The sequence below is a fragment of the Patiria miniata genome, unplaced genomic scaffold (genome assembly GCF_015706575.1).
Source record: "Patiria miniata isolate m_02_andy unplaced genomic scaffold, ASM1570657v1 HiC_scaffold_8, whole genome shotgun sequence".
Lineage (NCBI taxonomy): Eukaryota > Metazoa > Echinodermata > Asteroidea > Valvatida > Asterinidae > Patiria > Patiria miniata.
The window spans coordinates 1,134,120-1,157,847 of NW_024037075.1; the positions used below are offsets into that span (position 1 = coordinate 1,134,120).

Below are 23,728 nucleotides of genomic sequence, written 5' to 3' on the forward strand. Positions count from 1 at the left end.
ATTCAGCAAGAGGGTAAAAAAGGAATAACTGTCCGTCCATTTGCAATATCTTGCCATTTTTTCTCCAACTTTTTTTTTAGCGAAGGCTCGATCAACTGCGTACGTCATCGAAGGGGATTTCCCTCCCTGCGCGCATGCGCACTACAGAAACGGCCTTGCCGCGGGTTGGAGCTGCAGGAATTTTTGTGAGTCTCTGAATTTCAATTTGCTAAAACTCATCTTTTTACCCATTTTTGTTTCAATTTGCAACTTGTTTGGTGTGTGCAAAGTAATATAGGATAACTTGGTTACTGTTGTATTTTGTTTATTTGCCTGCCGACTGCGAAAAACCTGAAACTTGTTTGTGTTTTTATCACACTGTCGACTATAAACCGTTCATGCCGTTTGCGGCGGAACGTTCGTGTGCTGTTAATGTTATATGTTATGACGTCATCTAGTACAAACTGGTTCGGTCTGGTTCTCTCCAGTCCACCCTCCACTTACTAAGTTGTGGCGGCCATATTTTTGCAAACCCTTCCATTTCTTGGAAAGAAATGCTTATTTCCGAATTTTAGGTTTACGCCTTTGTCCGGGTTTGCAGTTTATTTTTAGCAGCAGTCATGGCCAGTGACATGTAGCGTGAATATTTGACTCCATGAAATGTGGACTCATTACATTGGTAGTACTGCGCACGCTAGCCCCAAATGTGGCCTATTTACTGGACTGCCTCCGTAAACATAGGCCACACATCCACATGTACAAAAATCGTGTCGACGGAGCCAAATTTTGATTTTCACATTTAGGCTTAGTTTGTAGGGTTTTTTTGCTTTAGAAGCATACTCACCCTCTTTATAGGCTAATCAGAAAGTGCTGCCTTTTTCAGATGTCTAATTTTTGTGAAATTTCATGTTGAAATTTTGATACGCAAACGTGTAAAAATTTCAACATGAAATTTCACAAAAATTAGACATCTGAAAAAGGCAGCACTTTCTGATTAGCCTATAAAGAGGGTGAGTATGCTTCTAAAGCAAAAAAAACCTACAAACTAAGCCTTAATGTGAAAATCAAAATTTGGCTCCGTCGACACGATTTTTGCACATGTGGATGTGTGGCCTATGTTTACGGAGGCAGTCCAGTAAATAGGCCACATTTATGGGGCTATGCGCACGCGTGAGTACGATATTATGCTATTTTTAGGATCGTTTCGGTAGAGTGACCTGTCACGTGCGAGGGATCAACCAATAATGGGGAAATAGGGGTCCGATTTTCATAGGAGTCGGATTTTCATGTGACACCGGCAAGAAAAAATGTTGACTTTAAATTAAACTACTTGTTTTCTATAGTTTTTTGTCATGTTTTCAAACTTTTGGGATTTTTTTTTACCCGGCCATGTCGGCCTTAGTTACATAGCAGTGTAGATCATATTGACCATGAATGTTTTGGGAACTTAAACATTCTGTTTCCGCACTTGCAGTGCCAGTGTTACTTCATATTTAGGAGACAGGAATCAGACCTAATTGGTTACAGATTTTAGTAGCCCGACTGCATCTGGCCGTACAGTACTAGCGCAAGCTCTGTAGTACGGCCAGACGCCCAATGCTCCCCTAAACGCTGAATTCTGATGTAGCGATTTTGCTACCGATTTTGATTGAGATTATCTTGAGCAAGATTATGAATATGCATTGCTCACTTCATAACCTTGTGTTTCACGGTGTTTGTATGGCCAGCCGCCCCGCGCACCTGACAAACGTCATGAACTAAATGCATATTCATAATCTTGCCCAAGTGCGCCCGCATAATGCATACATTACAATGCGGGGTTCTGTGTCTATGAGGCTCCGCTCACGCAGAGCATCATAGTTCTAGGAGTAGTAAAATCCTGAGTCAGACTTCGCGGCAAAATGCAACTACATGTATGGAAACCATGCAGTTCACAATAACATTACGTGTATTCCTGTTATCCTGATTTCCTGGTCCATTTGTCATTTGTTGAGTAAGTTTGTTGAAGATCATTTTGATGGCAGGCTGAGAGCTTTGCATTCTTGGAACTGTGCCCAGGCATTTGTTTATTTTGTTGGGACCATGACTCAGTTTTGGTTGTTAATAATTCTTTGTCCTTGTATTATACTTATAGAGAACTGTGCCATTGCGGTTGAACAAAATGGTACTCTCCAAACAATGCTGGTGTGTTACTGTCACTATGTTACACATACATTTAGTGAACAAAATTGGTACAAAGTTGGTACGGTTATCTTGTTTACACATTGATTACCGCAGGGTTTTTTTCCCATGTAAAAGTTAAAGACCATAAAGATGACACTTTGATTTAAAAAAAAAAATAATCTTGAGTCTCAATTCTCCACAGCCTTCTCTGGAGCATATTGCTCAATTTTTTTTAAAACAAATCTCAGCACTGAGGATTTTTCCAGAACGGGTGTTTTTTACATTTTGTTTAAACAATTCTAAGGGACACCGCTTGGCATTTCACAATGTTTTGGAGTCACAATCACAAGTTGCCGCTGAGGTTTGTTTCGTTATACAGCGAACAATAAAGTAAGCACAAACAGGAGATTTATTTTAACAACAATCTGGCGCTTTTTTGATATTTTCCTTATTCCTCAATATCGAAAATTTTGATAAAAATTTGTTATGATTAAAAAATTGCTATCAGCAATATTATTATGAAAAGAATATTGAATGATCAAATAATATCGATATATTGATGGTGCTTGTATAACCCGAAGATATCAGGAATTATGACAAGTAAATTTCATATTTTGTAGCCTGGGTTACAGCGTAGTTTTGTTAAGTTACGACTTTATTTAGTTGTTTGGCATGTCCAGATCCCTTGTTTTTTGTCCATGGGGAAAAGTCAAGTGACTGAAATAGCCTACTAAAAACTGGTCCAGTCACCTGGGGAAAAACCTAAGGAAACAAACAAAACGTTTAGCCATGGCAACCTATTTGGTTTGCATTGTTCACTTGTTATACAGAAGTAGGTGGTTTTGTCAGAGATTTGCCATGTCATTGCTGTGCTAAACTGTGAAAGACTTCAGAGTCACCAATATCATCTGTTGAGGCAGATTATGCGGATGAAAGAACTTAACAAAAAGCTTTAAATCTCAATGAAGTCTGTTACTAATAATTCATGACCTCCCTTTGTGGGAAGTTTCCGGTACTCGCGATAGTCATGAATATGCATCGTTTTGTCTGGTTTATATATGGCTGGTGGGAAAAACCCAAGTTTAAAGTGTACAGGTTTTGTGCTTTATGCCCCATGAATATAGGCAGAGTTTATATGATGCAAGAAAATTTGATTGTCACCAATGTATTAATTGATGCCCTCCCTTTGCGGAGATTTTCCTGGACTTGTGAGAGCTCATGAATATGCATGGTCTGTTGTCTGCGCTATATTATAGCTGGTGGAAAACCCAAGTTTACAGTAGTGTACAGGAAGCTATGGTTTGCATAATTTATATACAATGTAATTATAGGTGGAGTTCATAAAACAGTCAATGATGTAATATTTGAAACTTTGCATGACAGTAGGGTAAACTAATAGTGAGAGTTCACGGTAACACCATCTTTCAGATTTTCTTACGAGAAGATGTATGGTTCTGAAAATTAAGAGCAGGGTTCTGAAAAGAGTTTCACACCAGCTTTCTCTTTTCACAACCAGTCATCTCAAGATTTTCTCAACCGAGAGGTTCTTTTCAAAGTCACACATCTTCTCAAAAGAGATTCTGCCACATGGTGTTACCGCAAAGTCTCACTAGTTTGTCAATGATGGGAAGTTTCCTGGACTTGTGATAGTTCATGGATATGCATATCAAGGCGGAGTTTATATGATGCAAACCAATGTTGGCGCTGAGCCAGGTCATCCTAGTCTGCCATTGGTCAATACGTTGGTACATTGTAGTTGGTACATTGTAGGTACTAGTGCAGGGCCAGTCGAAAATGTGCGTGTTCGGAAGGGGCAGTTGAGAACTGCAGCTCGTGCAAACAACGCACATTATTCAATGGTGTGAAAGCACACTCGCAAGTTAAACTCACAAAATGTCGTCACCCCCCCCCCCCCCCCCCCGGCACATACAGTGCAGTGATGGTTGCTCAGTTGAGTACAAAATGCATGTGCCCGTGCATGCCACTCACGTATATGTACGTACGAAGACATAGTGTGCAGTGCTTATCGCCCTACAATGTGCCCGTCATTTTTGCAGGGCCCGTCAAAAAAATGCACCTGTTCGTTAGGGGCAATTTCAAAATGCTCATATCATGCAAACAACGCACACGATTCAATTGTGTTGTTTTCACATGTTAAACTCACACTCATAGGTTGAGCGCACTTTGTACATGTCGCCAGGCCATCCCCGGCACTGATATTCACCAATACGCCCGTGCAGCTACTCACCTACGTGAGTAAGGTTGCTCAATCCACCGCCTACAATAGTGGTTCAATCGACTGCAAAATGCATGTGCCCGTGCAGTCATCACGTACGGAAACATATGGTACGCAGTGCTATTCACCCATACTGGACAATGGTATCGCCCTACAATGCACGTGCGCGTGCTCGTCCTTTTTGCATTGTTTGCGTCATATTGAGCACGCGCGCTTTAGCTTTAACATGACGTAAACAATTGAAAAGAACAGCAGTGCGTGGAGTTCTAGGCTATACTCTGCCACGTTGAGTCTCAAAAAATGCTGCTTTTTTGCAGCTTTTTCGACAACCGCTCTTCCAAACCCCTTCAAATTTGGCACTGCACATTCTGGTGTCCCGAGCAATACACCCGCCGATTTTCAACTTCATACGGTGCCCAGTTCTGGAGATAATCGGCGGACAGACAGACAGACAGACAGACGGACAGACAGACAGAGATTCCTTGAATTGTAGTATAGATATGTAGGTGAATTAAATTGCAATGTACATGTACATCCACACAATTTTTTCTCTCAGAAAACTGATCACTTTAGACATTGCCTGTTGTATTTCGGGTCATGTTTGTTGCATGTTTGTTGGTTTTCATCCATTTTGTGATTAGCCTGTGAATTTATCGTACAGGTTTATCTCACTGAGAAAGAACAATGTTCCAGACACTTGTGTGATTGCTGTCTGTCTTTTTCATTCATAGTTTGGGTGTAGAGATCTATCAAAAAAACTTGACGTGAAAAACGAAAACCCAGTGACTGATTGGTGGTCCTAGTTCGAGAGAGAGAAACATCCAAAATGGGCCGAGCTGACAGGACCTCCAGCTTTAGGATGTCGCCGATTGTGCGGTAAGCTCACTTTATTTTCCTTGATGTAAAAAAAAATAATGGAAAGATTTCCATACACGAAGTTCACTCAACACTCTGTGTACAAACCCTATGAGATTGGACTGAAAAATTCTAAGTGTTTTCTAAGAAAATGCTTGTATTTTCTCATTGCTCAAATTGACTTTGATGACATGAAATTGCTATCTGGGGGCTTGTTAGTCAATACAGAGGAAAATTAGTGAACTTCGCATATGGTAATCTTGCCAAAATAATAATAATCAAGATCATATTGGACCCTAACTATAAATGTTTTTTTTTTAATGAAAGATTTACTGTCCGTCCATTTCCAACTGATGTTTTAATTTGATTGAAAAAATGTGGGGTTTTGTGCTCTTGGTTGACTGTCTGCAACCCTCTGGGGCAAAAATGCACTGGAAGTTCGGGAACAGATCGTCCTCGCATGTAATCTTGGTCCCCTTTAATTTATCGATTTTGTATTTTGTAAGGAGCAGCACTCCTTTACCCCACGAGAATTGAGTTATTGTGGGGACGAAAATAATTCAAAATGTTCTCAGAAATTATTTCACAACTACACCTGGGCCAGTTGTTAGTTCTGACATCTCATTCAAATGAACACTTCTGTATTGCTAGAAACATAGCAATTTAAAAACCAAATCTACTTTTTGGAGTGAAGCTTCAAAATAATACCAAACTAAATGTAGTTAAATGTGGGAACCCGTAGTTAAAGGGAAAATACAACATTTGCAAACATCGAAAAATAAAATGACCAAATTTTTTACGAAATACCTTACAGGATGTTGGTAAATGACAGTCTAAAGCATCCTGTAAAATTATGGCACCTGGTGTGAAGTAATTTTCAAGAAAATTATATTTTTGTTTACATTTCCAACGGTGGTCGGCCGACCACCGTAGGAAAAACCTAACTATTTTTCACTACTGCTCCAAATTTACCATTTTTTCCGGTCCAATTTTGTTTGCTAATTGGTTTTATGTTCATGAATGGGTGCAGGTCAGCTAGACTGGTTCCCTTAGCGTACAATTTTCCGGCATTTGTAAATTGATCCATTTCATCTTCAGTGGAGTCATGGAACCAGACTACTTGAACATTTTTGTTTTTCTTGGTTTTTCCAGCATTTTCGAAAACAAAACTTCAAACATGTCAGTGTAACAATAATTTGATCTATACTAACCCCTCAAATAGTTCATTTCTGAAAATTAAAGCATTAAGCCAATTATGTACATTCCCTTTAAATGTACCGGTACCATATGAAAGTTCTATGACAAGGAAATACTTTGAAACTAAATTCTGAAAGAAGTTTTACTTTTACCAATAAGGTACTGTACATGCTATGAATGTAAAAAAACAACTCACAACTGTTTGCTGTGAGTGTTGAAATAGTATTTTTGTGTGTAGTTCATGCAGCAGGATAGACATGCGGCCTAAAGAAAGAAAATAGTGTACAGAGTTCAAAACAGCATATTTATTTACTTTTGGGGAGGGATTGTTGGAACTTGGCCAGATATGAGCTGAAAATTTTCCATGTAAATATGCACCGACTTTACTTAGCATTGGACACCCTCCCCCCCCCCCCCTTTGAAAAAAACCCATCCATTCACAGAAGGGCATCTCTTTTGTTGAATACATCACCACCTACAGCATTCTAATTTCCACCAACATGCTATTTTTAGCGGCTTTGACCTGCCTACAGAACCCCAGTTCTTGGGCCAGAGCCAAGAAATTGTCAGTAACAGACAGGTTGTTCCATTATTGCATATACATGTAGGGGTGTACATGCCATCATTTAAAGTACAGTTGGCAGACCCTATTTTATTGATCTGGAATCCATTATTGGCGACTAGACCCCTAAACCTGTTTTAAACCAAACGTATCACACTGTTATTTCCTTAATCAAAGATTTTGTTACAATAAAGTAACAATCCAACCCCCCCCCCCCCCCGTTTATTTTTTTAAAGTTGCGTTCCCCGTGCTTTTTTTGAGTTTCATCCCGAAAAAAATAGATTCTTTTCAAAATTGCTATTTTTCTGGCAGTGCAAAAGTTACTCACTTTTGAATGAGACATGAGACATTTAAAATTGAATGTTTTTGTCTGGACATTTTTTAATACATGTACTAAATTGAGTTTTGTGGACTGTTATACGGTAGGAACCTGAAAACGCATTGTTGATGGGTGTATGTGTGTGTGAAGATTTAGACAAATTTTTCGACGATCAGTATATTAAAATAAAAAAAAATAAAAAAAAGTTATTCTGATTTAAATTTTAAAAACCAATTAAATAAAAAGAAATCGGATTTTTGATTTGTTTTTAAAAATAAATAAAAATCGCCAACCCTGCCTACCGGATTGTTACGCAACAGACCTTTCATGTACACGAGCATGATGGGGCACCGCCTATTTTACCTGCTAATGTGTAGATGTAAAAAATTTCCCGCCACTTTTCACCGGGTTGGCAACATGCCAAAACAAATTGTGCAGTCAAATCAATGCCTATTTTTAGCCTTTCACAATGTGCCTTTGTCTGCAAACAGTGAAGATCAGTCTGCTATTGTAGCTGTGACAAAGAACATGTACCTGTTAATGCCCATTGTTACCTAGTAAACATCCCATTGTTAGTAAACATTTTTATGGGGCAAGTTCAAATCAAATCCTAATCTAGTAAATTACTAAAAGGTAGTTTCCTTTATGTTACAAAATCATGCAAACAAAACATAAATAAATAGATGACGTTGAAAAATAAACAATTGACTGTCTTTGCACCCTTGTTTTTTTTGGCTATAAAAATTTCAATCCAAAAAAACCTTTGTTTTACAACCCACACCTACTAAGTTTTGTAGCCTGATGGTCCAGTTACTGAAACTACGTTTTGTGTGGGTTTTTTTGGGAGGGGGATATAATTTAATCACATGTACAATGTATGCCCACGTGTTTATTATTGAGTTTTTAAATTTTCTATTCACATATAACTTTGTTTTGCACCCCTTCCTGAATGGACCGATCCAGTAAGCACCGCCCCATGGTGTTCTGACCAATCACAGCCGTGATTTGTGTCCGACGTGCGTGCACAAAAGTCTGACACGCATGCACGCACGTATGATGCGCGCAGCAGGGAATTGCAATGTGGCATTGGAGAGGAGCATGTGTTAATTTGCCCACGTGCGCAGTGGGAGGGGCTTACTGGATCGGTCCATTGCTAAGAAATGGCCTTGTTGTCCAAGCTTGTTTGTATTACAATGGCATGCACTGTCCATGAATTTTGTGGGTTTATAAAGTTTCTATTGACAATCTAGAGAGATTACATCATCTTTTTCTCCCCTTTCTCATTGATATTATAATGGTATCATGTGAAAGCTAAAGTGTTCACGTGCAGAGCACGTGCACTTGCAGTGCCCTGTTTGAAGGGGAAAGTCCCCGGTCATGTGATGGTCACATCAGTCATGTCTGACCGGCACTGGCATGTCTGGAATGTCGGAAATTATTGCTGGCTTGGCATCCACTCTAAATACAAACCATAAAACAACACCGCCCATTTTACCTGCACATTGTGTAGGTGTAAAATTTCCCGCCATTTCACCTTGCTGGCAGTATGCCACAAAAGATTGTGCAATCAAATCAATGCAAATATTTAGCTTTTCACAATATGCCTTTGTTTGCAAATAGTCAAGATCAGTCTGGTATTGTAGCTGTGACAAAGAACATGTACCTGTAGATGCCCATTGTTTGTAAACATTTGTGGGGCACGTCTGTTTTTTGTCGTCAGTTCAAAACAAATCCTAATCTAGTAAATTACTAATAAGTAGTTTTTCTAATGTTACAAAATTAACAAAGTTAATAAATAAATCTTTGAATACTGAATTGAGTTTTGTGGATGATGGGTATTATAGGAACCTGAAAGCTCCTTGTTGATGGGTGTAAGTGTGTGTGTGTGGGAAGATTTAGACAAGTTTTTAAAGTAAAAAAAAATAAATCAATCTGATTCAAATTTTAAAAGCTGACTTAAATTTAAAAAAAAAAACCTGAATTTTTTTTAAATAAAAAAAAAATTTCCAACCCAGCCTACAGGATTGTTACGCAACCAGCGACAGACCTTTCATGTACATGAGCATGATGGATCACCACCTCTTTTACCTGCACATGTGCAGGTCTACAATTTCCCGCCATTTTTCACCTTGCTGGCAGCGTGCCAAAACAAATTGTGCAGTTAAATCAATGCACATTTTTAGCCTTTCACGATATGCCTTTGTCTGCAAAAAGTCAAGATTAGTCTGCTATTGTAGCTGAGACAAAGAACATGTACCTGTAGATGCCCATTGTTAGTAAACATTTTTATGGGGCAAGTTTGTTTTTGTTGTCAGTTCAAATCAAATCCTATCTAGTAAATTTCTAAAAGGTAGTTTCCCTAATGTTACAAAATCATGCAAAGATAAATAAATCAGTAAATAAAATTTAAAAATAAAATAATTGACCGTCATCTCACTCTAGTTTTTCTGACTTTAAGCATTTCAATTCCATAAAACCTTTGTTTTACCACATGACATACCACCTACCTACATTTATTTGGCCTGATGGCCCAGTTATGCTGATACCATGATACTATGTTTTGTGGAGGGGGGGGGGGGGTTGGATAAGATGTAATCACATGCATGCCCACGTTTATTATTACGTTTAAAATGTTCCATTGAGACATAATTTTGTTTAAACCCTTCTTGAATTGTTAAGGAATGGCCTTGTTATCTAAGCTTGTTTGTATTACAATACACGGCAACTGCTTTGTTAGCATGCACCTCAATGACGTTTCCATTCACAATCTGGAGTGGTTACATCATCTTTTTCTCCCCTTTCTCATTGATGGCATCATGTGATAGCTAACTTGTTCACATGGCCGAGCACACGCATTTGCAGTGCCCGTTTGTTGTTATCATTTCAACACCATTCTACACAATAAACAATCAAATCATCCTGATTTTGGTATTTGTGCTTGCAGCAGCAACCGGGTACGACGACCCAATGTTTTAATTACATCTTTCAATAATTCGAACCTTTAAAGACTTGATAGTATTTACAGAACTATCATCTATTATCTAGGCGTAAGAGCCTTTCATTATAGACACATTTAAGTGATCAATTAATTATACAGAATTATACCTGAGACAACACTCTTTTTGCAATTGTTATGATTAATTCTAATTATTCGTACCCCATTTGATATTATGTTTTGTCTCATCGCTGAGATGACTACCAGGTACGACAGTGTTTTAATAACGGCCATTCAATAATTTGAACCTTAAAGACGTCTTGATGGAGACAATATTTACAGAACTAGGGTCTATCATTTAGGCGTAAGAGCCTTTCATTTATCATATTTGCGTAATCAATACTACAATTAACCTTGAGACTTCCCTCCTCTTTACAATTGTCATGGTTATTTCTGAATAATCGTTCCACATTTGATATTATATTAAGGCAAGCTTTTCAGAATTATCTCTTTTGGTTTTGTACAATACCAGATATCTTCCGCTGAGGATAAATCACGCATACTATGGTGCATGTCTATTCAGACTTGTTTGCGTTCTGAACGCATTAGATCGCTAGAACAATTTTAGCATCTCATCTAGTAGATCTGATCTTTATGAATCTTACTGCCAACCTGTAAATCTCGTTTTATACCTCCGTCAGAAACTACTCCGACCATACCTTGATTGCCACTTGTGGATTTCATTTGAACCTTTAAGTTTCACAGAACTTTCCTTTTAGGCTTCAGAGCCTTTAGCTAAACTTAATTGAATAATCGCAAGATACCACTCATCTATTACATTATGGCTGTTTCTGGAATTGTACCCCATCTAACATTGCTGTGTTGACTGCCAGATACGAAAAACCAAAACCATATTTGGAAAAATGGAAACGTACACCTGAACTATGCAAGACAACTCCTTCAGGCAAGGGTAGCAATGTTCGTCTCTTATAAATACTGTTTGAGACATTGAACAACTATGAAATTACAACCAGACTTAACAACTGTGTTAAAAATTGTGTGTTGTCGTTGCTGCTCGCAAGCGTGAAGTTATCTACCTTCAATCCAACCACGCACACATTCCTGTGCCACTCCCTATTCAAATTACCCGCCCTTAACCACTCTACCGTGTCTCATTTACATATCAATGATAAAGCAGATTTATTCTAATTCGTCCCGGTACTCAACCGAATAAATCAATATTTCAGGTCGATCTATTGAAGGGGAAATTCCCCTGTCATGTGATGGCATGTCTGACTGGCACTGGCATGTCTGGAATGTCGGAAATTATTTCCGTTTTGCTGGCTTGGCATCAACCCTAAATACAAACCATAAAACAACACCTCCCATTTTACCTGCACATGTGTAGGTGTAAAATTTCCCGCCATTTCACCTGGTTGGCAGCATGCCACAAAAAATTGTTTAAAAAAAAAAAAAACTGAATTAAAAAAAAGAAAAAGAAATTGCCAACCCAGCCTACAGGATTGTTACGCAACCAACGACAGACCTTTCATGTACATGGGCATGATGGGTCACCTCCCCTTTTACCTGCACATGTGCAGATGTACAATTTCCCGCCATTTTTCAGCTGGCTGGCAGAGTGCCAAAACAAATTGTGCAGTTAAATCAATGCACATTTTTAGCCTTTCACGATATGCCTTTGTTTGCAAACAATCAAGATAAGTCTGGTGTTGTAGCTGTGACAAAGAACATGTACAGTTTGTATTTCTCGTCAATTACAAAAAAGGTAGTTTCCCTAATGTTACAAAATCATGCCCCCCCCCCCAAAAAAAACCAAGAATCGAAAATTAAGAATGGACTGTCGTCCCACCCTAGTTTTTCTGGCTATTAAAGTTTTAATCCAAAACCTTTGTTTTACCACCTACCAGCTGGCACCCACCTACATTTGTTTTGGCCTAATGGCCCAGTTACTGATACTATATTTTGTGTTTTATTTTTTGGGATGAAACGTACCCACATGTTTATTAAAAGTTTTAAAATTTTCCATTGAGACATAATTTTGTTTAAAGGGAATATACATCATTTGCTTTTGCTGTAATTTTCAGAAATGGATGGAATTGGGGGGTTGGAAATATATAGTAAATATAGTTACACTGACTTTTTTGAGGTTTTGGGTTCGAAAATGCTATAAAAACCAAGAAAAACAATCATTTTCCTGTAGTCTGGTTCCCTGACTCCATTTAAGAAGAAACAGAGCAGTTTACATATATTGGGGAATTGTAAGGTCAGGGAACCAGTCTAGCTGGCTGGTACCCGTTCATAGGTGTGTAATCGATTGCAAACAAGTGCGATGGTCAATTGGGGCCAGTATTTGAAAAAAAGCCAGTTTTTTTCCAACGCTGATCGGCCGATCAGCGTTGGAAATTGATACAAAAATACCACTTTTCTTGAAAACGACAGTATACCAGGTGCCATGATTTTACAGGATGCTTTAGACTGTCATTCACTAACAGTCCAGCAAGGTATTTCAAAATGATTTGGTAGTTACATTTTTTGATGTTTGCAAATGTTGAATTTTCCCTTTAAACCCTTCTTGAATTGTTAAGAAATGGCCTAGTTATCCAAGCTTGTTTGCATAATACACGACAACTGCTTTGTTGAATTTTGTGGGTGTTTCCATTCACAATCTTGAGTGATTACATCATCTTTTTCTCCCCTTTCGCATTGATATTACATGGGTATCATGTGATAGCTAACTTGTTCACATGTCCAGCACATGCACTTCAAGTGACCTTTTTTGGTTGTTATTGAGTGTTTAGTAGTCGGGGTTGATATTCTTTGAAGGGGAAAGTCCCCAGTCTTTGTGATGGTCACAAAGTCATGTCTGACTGCACTGGCATGTGTCTGAAATGTCGGAATTCCATTTTGCTGGATTGGCATGGACCCAAAACATACAAACCAGGTTGTTTATACACGACAATTCGGATTTAAAGAATTTGTAACAAAAGAGGACCTTGCAATTGTTTGAAAGTTCTGCAAGGCTTAATACCTGATGATATACAGTATGCTAGTGCAATGTGATCACTGTAGATGTAAACAATTTCACGCCACTTTTCACGGGGTTGGCAACATGCCAAAACAAATTTTGAAATTAAATAAACCTATATTTAGCCTTTCATGATATGCCTTTGTTTGCAAACAATGAAGATTAGTCTGCTATTGTTGCTGTGACAAAGAATGTGTACAGGTAAATGCCCCTTGTTCTTAAACATTTTCATGGGGCAAGTTTGCTTTTGTCGTCAGTTCAAAACAAATCCTAATCTAGTAAATCACTAAAAGGTAGTTTCCCTAATGTTACACACAAATTTTTTTTTTTTAAAATTGACTGGCATCCCACCCTATTTTTTTCTGGCTATAAAGGGTTAAATAAAAAAATCCTTTTTTACCACCTACCACCGAGGCCAAAAATGAATAGTTCTGCTTTTGGGTACACTATTTTGACTTGGGAGAGAAAAATGCGAAAAAAACCCTTGAAAACAACCAATTACTACCTTTTACCCTTTACTACACGGAGACACCTCCATATGATCGTACAAAAAAAAAATTGCCACCCACTGCCAGACTTTCACGTTTTACTTTTTTTACTGTAGAGGCCTTCATAAAACCACTTTTATGCCGAGTTACCGGTATTTAAAAAATAAAATATGTTTCATCCAAATCTGAGACATTCACCCAATAGCTTCACAACCAAGTTGACGGAATTTGACTTTAATAGGTTTGCCACACCTGGGATATGGAACCCAGGATATGGAACCCAGGATATCCATACCACAACACCACGTTTGGAATACCACAATGATTATATTGGCCAGTGGTTCTTTACAAATGGTGCAATATGCCACAATTGTTCCTTTGTGGTGTGCCTTTCTAAAATGCCACAGTCATTGTCATCGTGTCATGGTTGCTAAGGCAAGCCCGGTGTAAGTGAAATGTTACGGGCTATGACTTCATGCTCTGCCATTAAAGGGAATATACATCATTTGCTTTTGCTGTAAATTTCAGAAATGGATGGAATTGGGGGGTTGGAAATATATAGCAAATATAGTTACACTGACTTTTTTGAGGTTTTGGGTTCGAAAATGCTATAAAAACCAAGAAAAACAATCATTTTCCTGTAGTCTGGTTCCATGACTCCATTTAAGAAGAAACAGAGCAGTTTACATATATTGGGGAATTGTAAGGTCAGAGAACCAGTCTAGCTGGCTTGTACCCGTTCATAGGTGTGTAATCGATTGCAAACAAGTGCGATGGTCAACTGGGGCCAGTATTTGAAAAAAAAGCCAGTTTTTTTCCAACGCTGATCGGCCGATCAGCGTTGGAAATTGATACAAAAATACCACTTTTCTTGAAAATGACAGTATACCAGGTGCCATGATTTTACAGGATGCTTTACACTGTCTTTCACTAACAGTCCAGCAAGGTATTTCAAAATGATTTGGTAGTTTTACTTTTTGATGTTTGCAAATGTTGTATTTTCCCTTTAAATAAAACTTCCAGTCCGTGATTGACCTCTGACAGTTTACAAATTTAATTTAAGTGGAACAGAGAAATTGACTGGAAATTGCAGGATTGAGGATGGTTCCTAGCCAAAAGGGCCTAGGGGTTAGGTAGGGTTAAGTTTTTATTTAAGCATCCAGTTGGCATGATTCTGCTGTCAAAAGTTGGCTATCATGTTTCCTTTTGATATACAGGCCTAACCAAAAAACCAATAAACTTATGCTGATGAGAGGTATTTTTTTCATCCAAATTTGAGACAGTTACCTGACTCAGACTGCGTATCAAAATTCTGGGACGGTTAGCATGGCATGACCCAGTTGATGAATCAGCGATGCGTTTAATAACCACAACACCCAGTAATATCCATCAAACCACAGGATTATCTGTTTTATAATTCTATGAATGAATTGTGCAATGCAACGCTATTGTTCCTCTTTGCTATGCATTCCTTGTAAAAAAATCTGCGGTTATTGTACAAATGATTCAGACTATGACTTTCGCTCTGTCATGTACACATAAAGCTGGATCCACAGTGCATTGTTGCTGTTGTAATGTTGAAACAAAGATCATACGATGAACCTGGTAGAATATTAGACCTCATGCGTATTAATGAGACAAAGAGACTTCTTTCATTGGTCAATGTTCCCATGCGCCCGGGAAACAAAACATGCCAATTTCCTGATGGGAAATGAACGTCATTAGAGAGGACACGCCTCAGTGTGCTTCCAGGAATTCAAAGGATTGCTCACAACAACTCCAGACAATTTCCTGGTTCAAAGGGAATTCTGGAAAAGGACACAACTAAATATACACATATCTTTAAATAACCCACAGGAGATTGAAATGAGACAAACCACATTTGTGTTCAATTAAGGCTACTCTAACCATGGAGTAACCATATCGTCATCGCTTTTACAATGGGATGGGTAGGTATGTCATTTTGGTAGATAAACATATTTCGAGATAATCGCAAGAGAAGTTCATTTATGTTAAAGCTTCAAAATGTATCTAAATGCGCTCTGTGCATTAACTCAAACACCCACGTGATTCTTAGCTTACCTTTGTAGGAAACCCTGTAATCATCATGAGTTGTTCTCTTTTCATGTTTTGCAGAACTCCAGAGCCAGTTCAGGGGTTACATAGTTCACACCACAAGAGTCGCACCCAGTACACTGACGCCGGGCATGACTACGTCAAGTTTCACAAGGATCGTATCAATGAACAGCTCCAAAGAACATCTCATTCCAAAGCCGGTAAGAATTGTTAGTGTACAGTTCAGACTTGTATGACTCGTGACTCAGACTCGGACTCGAGTCACATTTTTAATGACTCGGACTCGAGTCACTTTGACTTACGACTTTTGACTCGACGGAAATTACCGCACCGCACACGCGCACATACGTAAGTCGATCGTTTTCTTTACTGTGCAATACATGTACAGGGCGCTCGATGCGGTGCGTGCGTGCCGTGGCCGGTTACCGATAAATTGATTAAAGAAATCAATGTACCGAAACTTGTACCCCGCCGTCCGCACGTAATACTGCATTGGTGCAAGATTGATAGGGTAAGGTACCAGACTTTCCTTGTCAGACGTCCTGTCGTTCACACGTGTATTGCTGTCTCATTGCGATAACGCGATATGAATAGTCTGCTGATCTGCCCGTTTCGGTAACGTTACATGCAAGTTGCATGTAACTAAAATGTATGTTTTTTCAATACAATGTTAGAGGTGACTCGTGACTCGGACTTTGACTCGACCTTTGTGACTCGTGACTCGGACTTGACCTGGAGGACTCGGACTTGGACTTGCTGTTTCGTGACTCGAATACAAGTCTGGTACAGTTAGACTTAAAGGAGTCACAGACAAACAATTATATTTTAACTAGAAGTTGTGGATATAGATCTACTGCCTGTTAGTGACCTTTCTGAAATACTCAGCTCAGAAGTGGGGGGGGGGGGGGAATTAGAAAATGCAATTAAATTTTCTTTCTTGCCGTTGTTCTGAACTCCAGTTAATGCTTTTGAAATGCAGGTGGAGCATCTGACACTTTTCCTTTGAAACCGGAAGAAGGAAATTGTGGATACTGTTACATATTAGCTGATGAGACCTGTATGGTAGAAGATGAATTCAACAAGCAATCCAACGAGCAGGTCGGAGCTGATCGTGAAGAGAACAATGAGAAAGCAGCAGTGCTGGATGAAACGGAGAAGGACCATCTCGATAACAAGTACCTGCTGAGCTTTGTCTCCCTCTGTGGCCTTGGAAGGAAGGATTCTTCTTTATTCAAGGACACGGAAGGATTTCTCGGGAAGTATCTGGAAGACCAATGCTCCAAGTTGAAGCCGGAGGACACTCTTAAGGAGATAGTCCAGGAAAGTGAGCCGGAAAAAGAGCCAGATGACACGCAGATTCTGGAGGAGAGGGTAAAGAAACTGGCAGAGGAAGCAAACAAGGACAAAATAGACGAGGGAAACAGCAAGGCCTACCAGAACAAGACTAGGGAAACAGACATGGAAGATGGGATAGTCCGGGAAAGTAAGCCAGAGAAAGAGCCAGACAACAGGCAGATTCTGGAGGAGAGTCTGGAGAAGCCGGCAGAGGAAGCAAGTGACGACAAAAGAGATGAAGCAAACAGCAAGGCCGACCAGGACAAGGAGATTGGGAAAACAGACGTGGAAGATGGCGGGCCGCTTAAAGCCGCGGAGGAACTAGATGGCGGACCGCTGATATCAACAAAGGAACAAGATGGTGGGCTGCTGATTGCCTCGGAGGAGCAAGCTGGCACCAAAACAGCGGAGAAACCTGACGCCAAGCAACACAGAGGGAAGAAAAATTCAGCAAAAAGGCGGAAGAGGACCAGGAAGCCTAACCAGGGAGTTGACAGAGTGAAAAGTTTGCAGAAAAAGACGCAAAAGGCGCTGTCAATCACAGGTAAGCAAAGCGAAGGATCCCCATAGAATATTTGTCGTTTTCATTCAGATCTGATTCAAGCACAATGTTGTGAAAACAGCAATCCCAATGACCTGGCTACTTTGAAGCACTAATTTCCTTAACTGTGCAAACACACAGTTTTGATTGATAAATACCTTGTAAAGACTTTAGTTTTGTGAAAGTTTGCTTTGTAAAATGTCAAAAATTTAGAAAGCTTGTGTTCAGCGCTCCAAATTTTACTATTGTGAGGGAAAATGCAAACGTGGTGTAGGCTCCTCCCTTTTTATTGAATATTCATTAAATTAATATTCATGTATTTAATTCAATTTATTTTTTTGAAAGAACCTGCCAAGGTGAAGAAGGTTGCCAATGGCTCCGGTGGCAAAGGTGAAGCCAAGACAGATGGACACCCAAACCAGACCAACGGTGGGAATGGAAAGGTAATTTATCGTTTTATAATGAAAGAAGTTGTGATGCAATTTAGTGAGAAAAATGAATTGTCTAAGTGTGTTCTGAAATTTGTGCACACAAAACTGTAAAATAAAAAGTAAAGTCTTTCACAAGCCAATGTGGCCCATCTGGTTTGCGTTTATCTCTGGTTTCCTTGGCATGAAACAACTAAGTATATTTTTTATTCCTGATGGGTTGCAAGGCCGTTGCAGGTTACTCTCAAGCTTACGGTGGCACTGTTTTATACTTCAGGGTGAAGAGAGGCAAGTGGGTTGAGTGATTCTTTATTGAAGGCTAAGCATTTTGTAATTTGTTTTGTCCACTCCACAACAGACCTGTACTAGGGCCAGAGCAGGGGATGGTCGCAATAGTGCCAAACAGTCCAACAGTGATGATGATGAAGATGGTGATGAAAGGCGTAAGCCCCGCCACACCAACACGACCAAGAAGACTTGTGGCCGGCAAGCTCACAAAAGGAAACGCCCTAAGAAGGAGTCGTCGAAGGGATCTCGGTCTCCATCTCCCAAGCCCGGTAGTGTGAAAGACATGGATTGGGTGTCACAGGGTACCAGACCCAAGAATAGGCCCCGGGGAGGTCCTGGAGGGGATAAGTCAGGACCAAGGCCACCGAAAGTCGAGAAGGAGTCCCCGTCTGTGCGGAAACTACAGCAGCAAATGCAATGCATGTCTCTGGGTAGAGACGCTCACATCACCGCTCACCTGTCGGAAAACCCCTCGCCGGCGGGGAAGCCGATGCCCCGCACCCGGCAAAACCATCAGGCCGTCGTGAAAATGTACCACGACGATGGCATCCGGGCACACCGTGAGGTCGCTCTAAGCATGCCCTCTGGACTACGCTGGAGAGGTGCTTCAGCCATGCCAGGCGATCTGCAGGTAGCCATGAGCGCCGAGGTTAGCCCGAGATCAGTCGAGGCTCAGGTAGCTGAGGATGCAAGAGCTGATGAGGTCCCACAGCCACCTGAGGTGCCTCCAGAAGTGGTGATCCCTCCCGGGGTTAGCCATGGTGAGCCCCGTCACTTGATGGTCTTCGCGGACCATGTTCGTCAGTTGAAGGACCATGTTCTTCAGTTGAAGGACCACAATCCAGAAGAACTTTGTGGTCAACACGAGGGCGTGCTGCTTGACAAGGTAAGAGACAACAATCCTTGTGAGGGCCATTTAAGACTAAGGGCCATTTTAACTTTGTAAATGAATTCTCTATTAACACAGCCAATTAAGCATTTTAAGCTGGCAAGAATGCACAACGGCAAATTCATGAGGTCACAGAAAATTCACAGAAAAGTCTTTGATCTTAGATCCCAACTGTACAGTGGTGCTATAGTTTCCATTGACAAGAACTCGTGTGCGAAATGCTGGGATGGAGAGGTTCACATTAAATCAGTTCAGTAATTAACAGTCATACTTTTGTTTATTTTAATCATTTGTAGGCGTTGATAGTAGAAGATGGCCAGTTCAGAGACGGCCTACAGTACACCAAACTTGACTTTCTGGGACGGGGTTCTTTCGGCAATGTTTACCTTATACAGGACAGAAACTCCGGCAAGAAGGTCGTTGCAAAACAAGTAAGTAAATGCACCTACATGTGTGACTTTCATTTCATGTTGAGCTATTTTGCATTCGTGTACAAAGGAATACTGTACAGTTTAACTCTGGTGAAACAAAGCATTTGAAAGAATCCTTCTCTTTTTTTTGACAAAAGAAGATAATTTCCTACCCTTATTCAAAAGTGGCTTTCGACAAAAGTGTGGCATTTGACACACAATGAAACGACACAAATTAGACAATTCAAAGAACAGCGCGTACAATTTTTAATCATCTTCTCGAGACTCATTTATCTAATGTTTGAATCGCAAAATTCAGATACATAATCGAGGATGGAATATTCAGTATATTTGGCACAGACCTAAGGCTGCAGGAAATAAACGTGCATAACTTTCCTTACACCCCCGCCCCCCCTTTAGGTTCCAGTGCGTGCCTTCGCACCCGCAGAGGTTACACTGTGGTGCGTCTCGGACCACCCAGGGATCGTGCCTCTACTCGGCGTGCTCCGCACTGACGACATGGTGACGTTCATTTCTGGTTACGAGCCAGGCAGCCGAACCCTCCAGTCAGTGATCAACCAAGCGGTCCTGGGCCAAGGGCGAGCACTGCGGATAATGGGGCAGGTCCTGCAGGCCCTGGCCTACCTGCACAGCCGGCAAATCGTCCACAAGGACATTAAAAGTAAATGCTTTTATTTATATTGTAATGACCAAAATGTCTTTAACCACAGAAGTTTAGTAAGCGCAGAAAATACTGGCTTAGCAGAAGTGGGTGACCAACCAAATGGCACTTTAAGTATGCTGATTGTGTGTGGGTTACAGCTGACGTTGCTTAGCACAGCCATTAGCTGAGCAACATTTGCTGTTTTCCGTGATAAGTGGGCCCAGATATCGGTTGCAAATACGTGATGTGTTCTTTCAAATCAAGACGGCACTGGGCACACTCCTGAAATTGAGAAACAGGCAAAATTGGCCCCCTTTTTTTTGGGGGGGGGGGTGTATTTTGGCCATATTGGGATTTTTGGTTAATTCTTAAACCTCAAAACCCCATGAACATCCTGCTCAAGTTTGTGGGCGATTTTCTGGAGGCTTGTCACTTTCAAGATTTTGCTGGGTTTTTTTCCCGATCGTGTTGCATAACGAAGCCACAAAAAGCCTACCTTTGTCGCTCCTCAAAAGACAGCAAAGGTATCATCAGATAATTGGATTTGAGATAAAGAAAATCTCAAAAATAGATTTCATGCCCAGTTCCGTCTGATTTTTACATATTTCAAAACTTAGTCATAAATTTGAGCGATTCACAGCACATAAAAGCTGTTAATAGTGGCAAATATCCTATTGTCACCAATGCTGTGATAATGAAAAAACATTGACATGCCGTTAAACATCAAATCACATTTTTAGTAGGCAGTAGTTACTATTAAGATAGCAGTTAAAATCCCTTTCCTGTGTTTCTCATTCTTCAGCGGACAACCTACTTATCCTGCCCGGGGCCCGGGACCGGGTTAAAGTTATAGACTTTGGGCTTGCCACTCGGCTTACCGCCCCTGAACATACCGACGATGTACTCAAGGGCACTGAGTGCTACATGTCTCCCGAAATCGCAGGTAAGACGAGGGCAAGTTTTTATTACAGTTTTCCTCTTTCACTTCATCTGTGTGAAGTGACGTAAACCCAGGATCTGCATTGTCCTACCTAATTTTTAAGGGTAGGGACCCATAGATTATTAGTAAAGCAAGTTTCTGTGTGCAAAAAAAAATAAATAGTTTTTGGTCTTGCGTTTGATTTTAAGGAGGGGAAGCGTACGATGCTCGCACGGACGTCTGGAGCTCGGGCTGCACGTTTGTGTGCATGATTAGCGGACATCCTCCGTGGTCCCAGAGGTTTAAAGGGGTCCCGACCAAACTCTACGTCGTAAGTAGTTTCAAATTTGGAAGCAGTGTTCACTTTTCATCGAATGAAAGTACAGAGAAAAGAAAAATCGACTTGATTCCAATTTCATGGCTCTTGTTAACCGCAGCATTCCACGCTAACAGCTCTTGCAGGAAAAAAAATCTGTGTTTACCTTGTTAGCACAATCTTCAAGGGCGGATCCATGGGGTCCAACGGGGGCCATGCCCCCCCCCCCCAAAAAAAATTATAAACCCAATTTTTTTGTTTTGTTTAAGTGACGTCGCAATTAAGGTAGGCACTACGTACACCACCATCTTTCCCTAAAAAAAATTGGTTAAAGTGGTCAGAAATTGCCTCAGATCGCACCACAGAGCATCTAGAATCCAAAAACAAATTCGGGGCCCTTGAGCGGGCCCCAAACCCCATGCCGTTATTTTTTGGGGACCCACTTTTTGGGGGACCAATATTTTTTGGCCCCCCCCCAATTTTTTTTCTGGATCCGCCCTTGACAATCTTTAGTTATAGGATGTACACATGCGCAAACGCCAAAATTCCTCGCTACCTGTGAAATATGCTTACCGTAAGCACGTTTTTTGGCTGCTGAAGTAAGCAAGGTTTTTCGCTAACATTAAGCAGATTCATGAAATTGGGCCAAATGACCGTAAAGTTGCATTTTAAGATCTTAAACATCGGATTATTGTGCTGCCCGTCTCTTTAAGATTGCCGTCAGTGGGCCCCCTTTGGAGGACATCCCCCACAACACGGACCCCAGGGTGCGCTGCTTTATAGAGCAGACTTTGAAGAAGGACTTCCAGAAGCGGCCGACAGCGGCCCAAGCCTGGCAGATACTGCCCCTGGATATTGGTGAGTGCTTCTCCCAAAGTTCACACCCCACTTAACCTGTCAGACCCCCTGAAAATAAAAAAAAATAAAAAAAAAGATACTCCTCCAAGGTTCCCATTATCCAGGGATTCAAGTTGCTGAAGCGGTACTTTCCTCTCCTTCCACATCTACAACGGGACGCCACTGGAATTTAGTCCAAGGACTTCCGTGGGTTGTCCCGGCCAATTGGCACATAATCACAAACAAACAATTTTAAAAAGGTCATTGTGCAAACCCGGGCTTCCTCCCAGCTTAGGCTAAGGCTCAAATACTAAAACCATGTTGAAGCTACTTGAACCGATTGAACAGGCCCCAAAGTTTGGTTTTGTATTTACAAACTTCCAATGCTTCTGTAGCAGAAAAGTAATGGATCCACCGTCTCCAAAACTTTGGGGGTTCGGGACCATGAAGCTGGAGCCCAAAGCCGAAGCTGGAGCCCAAAGCCTAAGCTGAAGACAAAGCCGAAATTTCATAAATGGTCGTTCATTTTTTTTTTAAATTCATTAAATGCAAAGAAGCAGCTTGAAACACTAGAACAAAACAAAAACAGCCAAAGTCTTTTTTTGTGTGTGTGACAGCGGAGGAGCTTGAAAACACCCTTGCTATTGAACATGACGAGCCAGAGCCTGAGCCAATGGACGTACAGAGGGACATCCCTGAAGATGCGTTCCCTGGGCCCCTGACCCCGTGGACTCCCCGGGGTCCCCAGGATGGCTTCCGTCCGTTCCCTCAACGCCAAGACCCTCCTCCAGCCAACCGACCTGCCCCTGACATGTCCCTGTCGTTTTTGTTCATACCTGGCGACGGTGAACCCAGACAAGACAAACGAAGGTAAGTCGGTCAATAGAATCTATGCGCAAATATTCCCATTTCAGTGGCAATGAGAGATATGTATGTAAGACACTTGAACTCTTTTACGGTTTGATGAAATGAATTTTGAATTGCAACTTATGTAACTTTATTTTGTATTTCCTGGGGTTTTTTTTGGAGGGGGGGGTGTTTTAAAATTGTGCTAATACAACATTTGTATATTCATGAGCAGAACCTTAATGTCATTTAAACATTCATAAAATGTAGATCAGAGTATAGCAGTGTTACAGGCTGCAGTGTTACAGCTGCTTCAGCATTAAAAGTTTGCCAGGATATATATTTTTTTTTTGGCCACTGTCAACTTTCTGGGTTTTTTTGGTGCACCATTGTAATTTT

At 40.6% G+C, this 23,728-nt stretch overlaps 1 protein-coding gene across 1 annotated transcript in view; it reads left to right on the top strand.

Annotated features, from left to right (window-relative positions):
• Positions 1 to 150: 150 nt before the first annotated feature.
• LOC119719101 (myosin light chain kinase, smooth muscle-like) overlaps positions 151 to 23,728 on the top strand; it is a 28,252-nt gene continuing 4,674 nt past the window's right edge. Inside the window, exons 1-12 of the mRNA XM_038188417.1 lie at positions 151 to 185; positions 5,110 to 5,254; positions 15,917 to 16,056; positions 16,836 to 17,735; positions 18,078 to 18,175; positions 18,519 to 19,334; positions 19,634 to 19,768; positions 20,168 to 20,429; positions 21,214 to 21,354; positions 21,540 to 21,661; positions 22,360 to 22,504; positions 23,101 to 23,353. Coding sequence (XP_038044345.1) covers positions 5,205 to 5,254; positions 15,917 to 16,056; positions 16,836 to 17,735; positions 18,078 to 18,175; positions 18,519 to 19,334; positions 19,634 to 19,768; positions 20,168 to 20,429; positions 21,214 to 21,354; positions 21,540 to 21,661; positions 22,360 to 22,504; positions 23,101 to 23,353 — 3,062 coding nt within the window. The 5' untranslated portion in view covers positions 151 to 185; positions 5,110 to 5,204. The remainder of the gene's footprint in view (positions 186 to 5,109; positions 5,255 to 15,916; positions 16,057 to 16,835; positions 17,736 to 18,077; positions 18,176 to 18,518; positions 19,335 to 19,633; positions 19,769 to 20,167; positions 20,430 to 21,213; positions 21,355 to 21,539; positions 21,662 to 22,359; positions 22,505 to 23,100; positions 23,354 to 23,728) is intronic.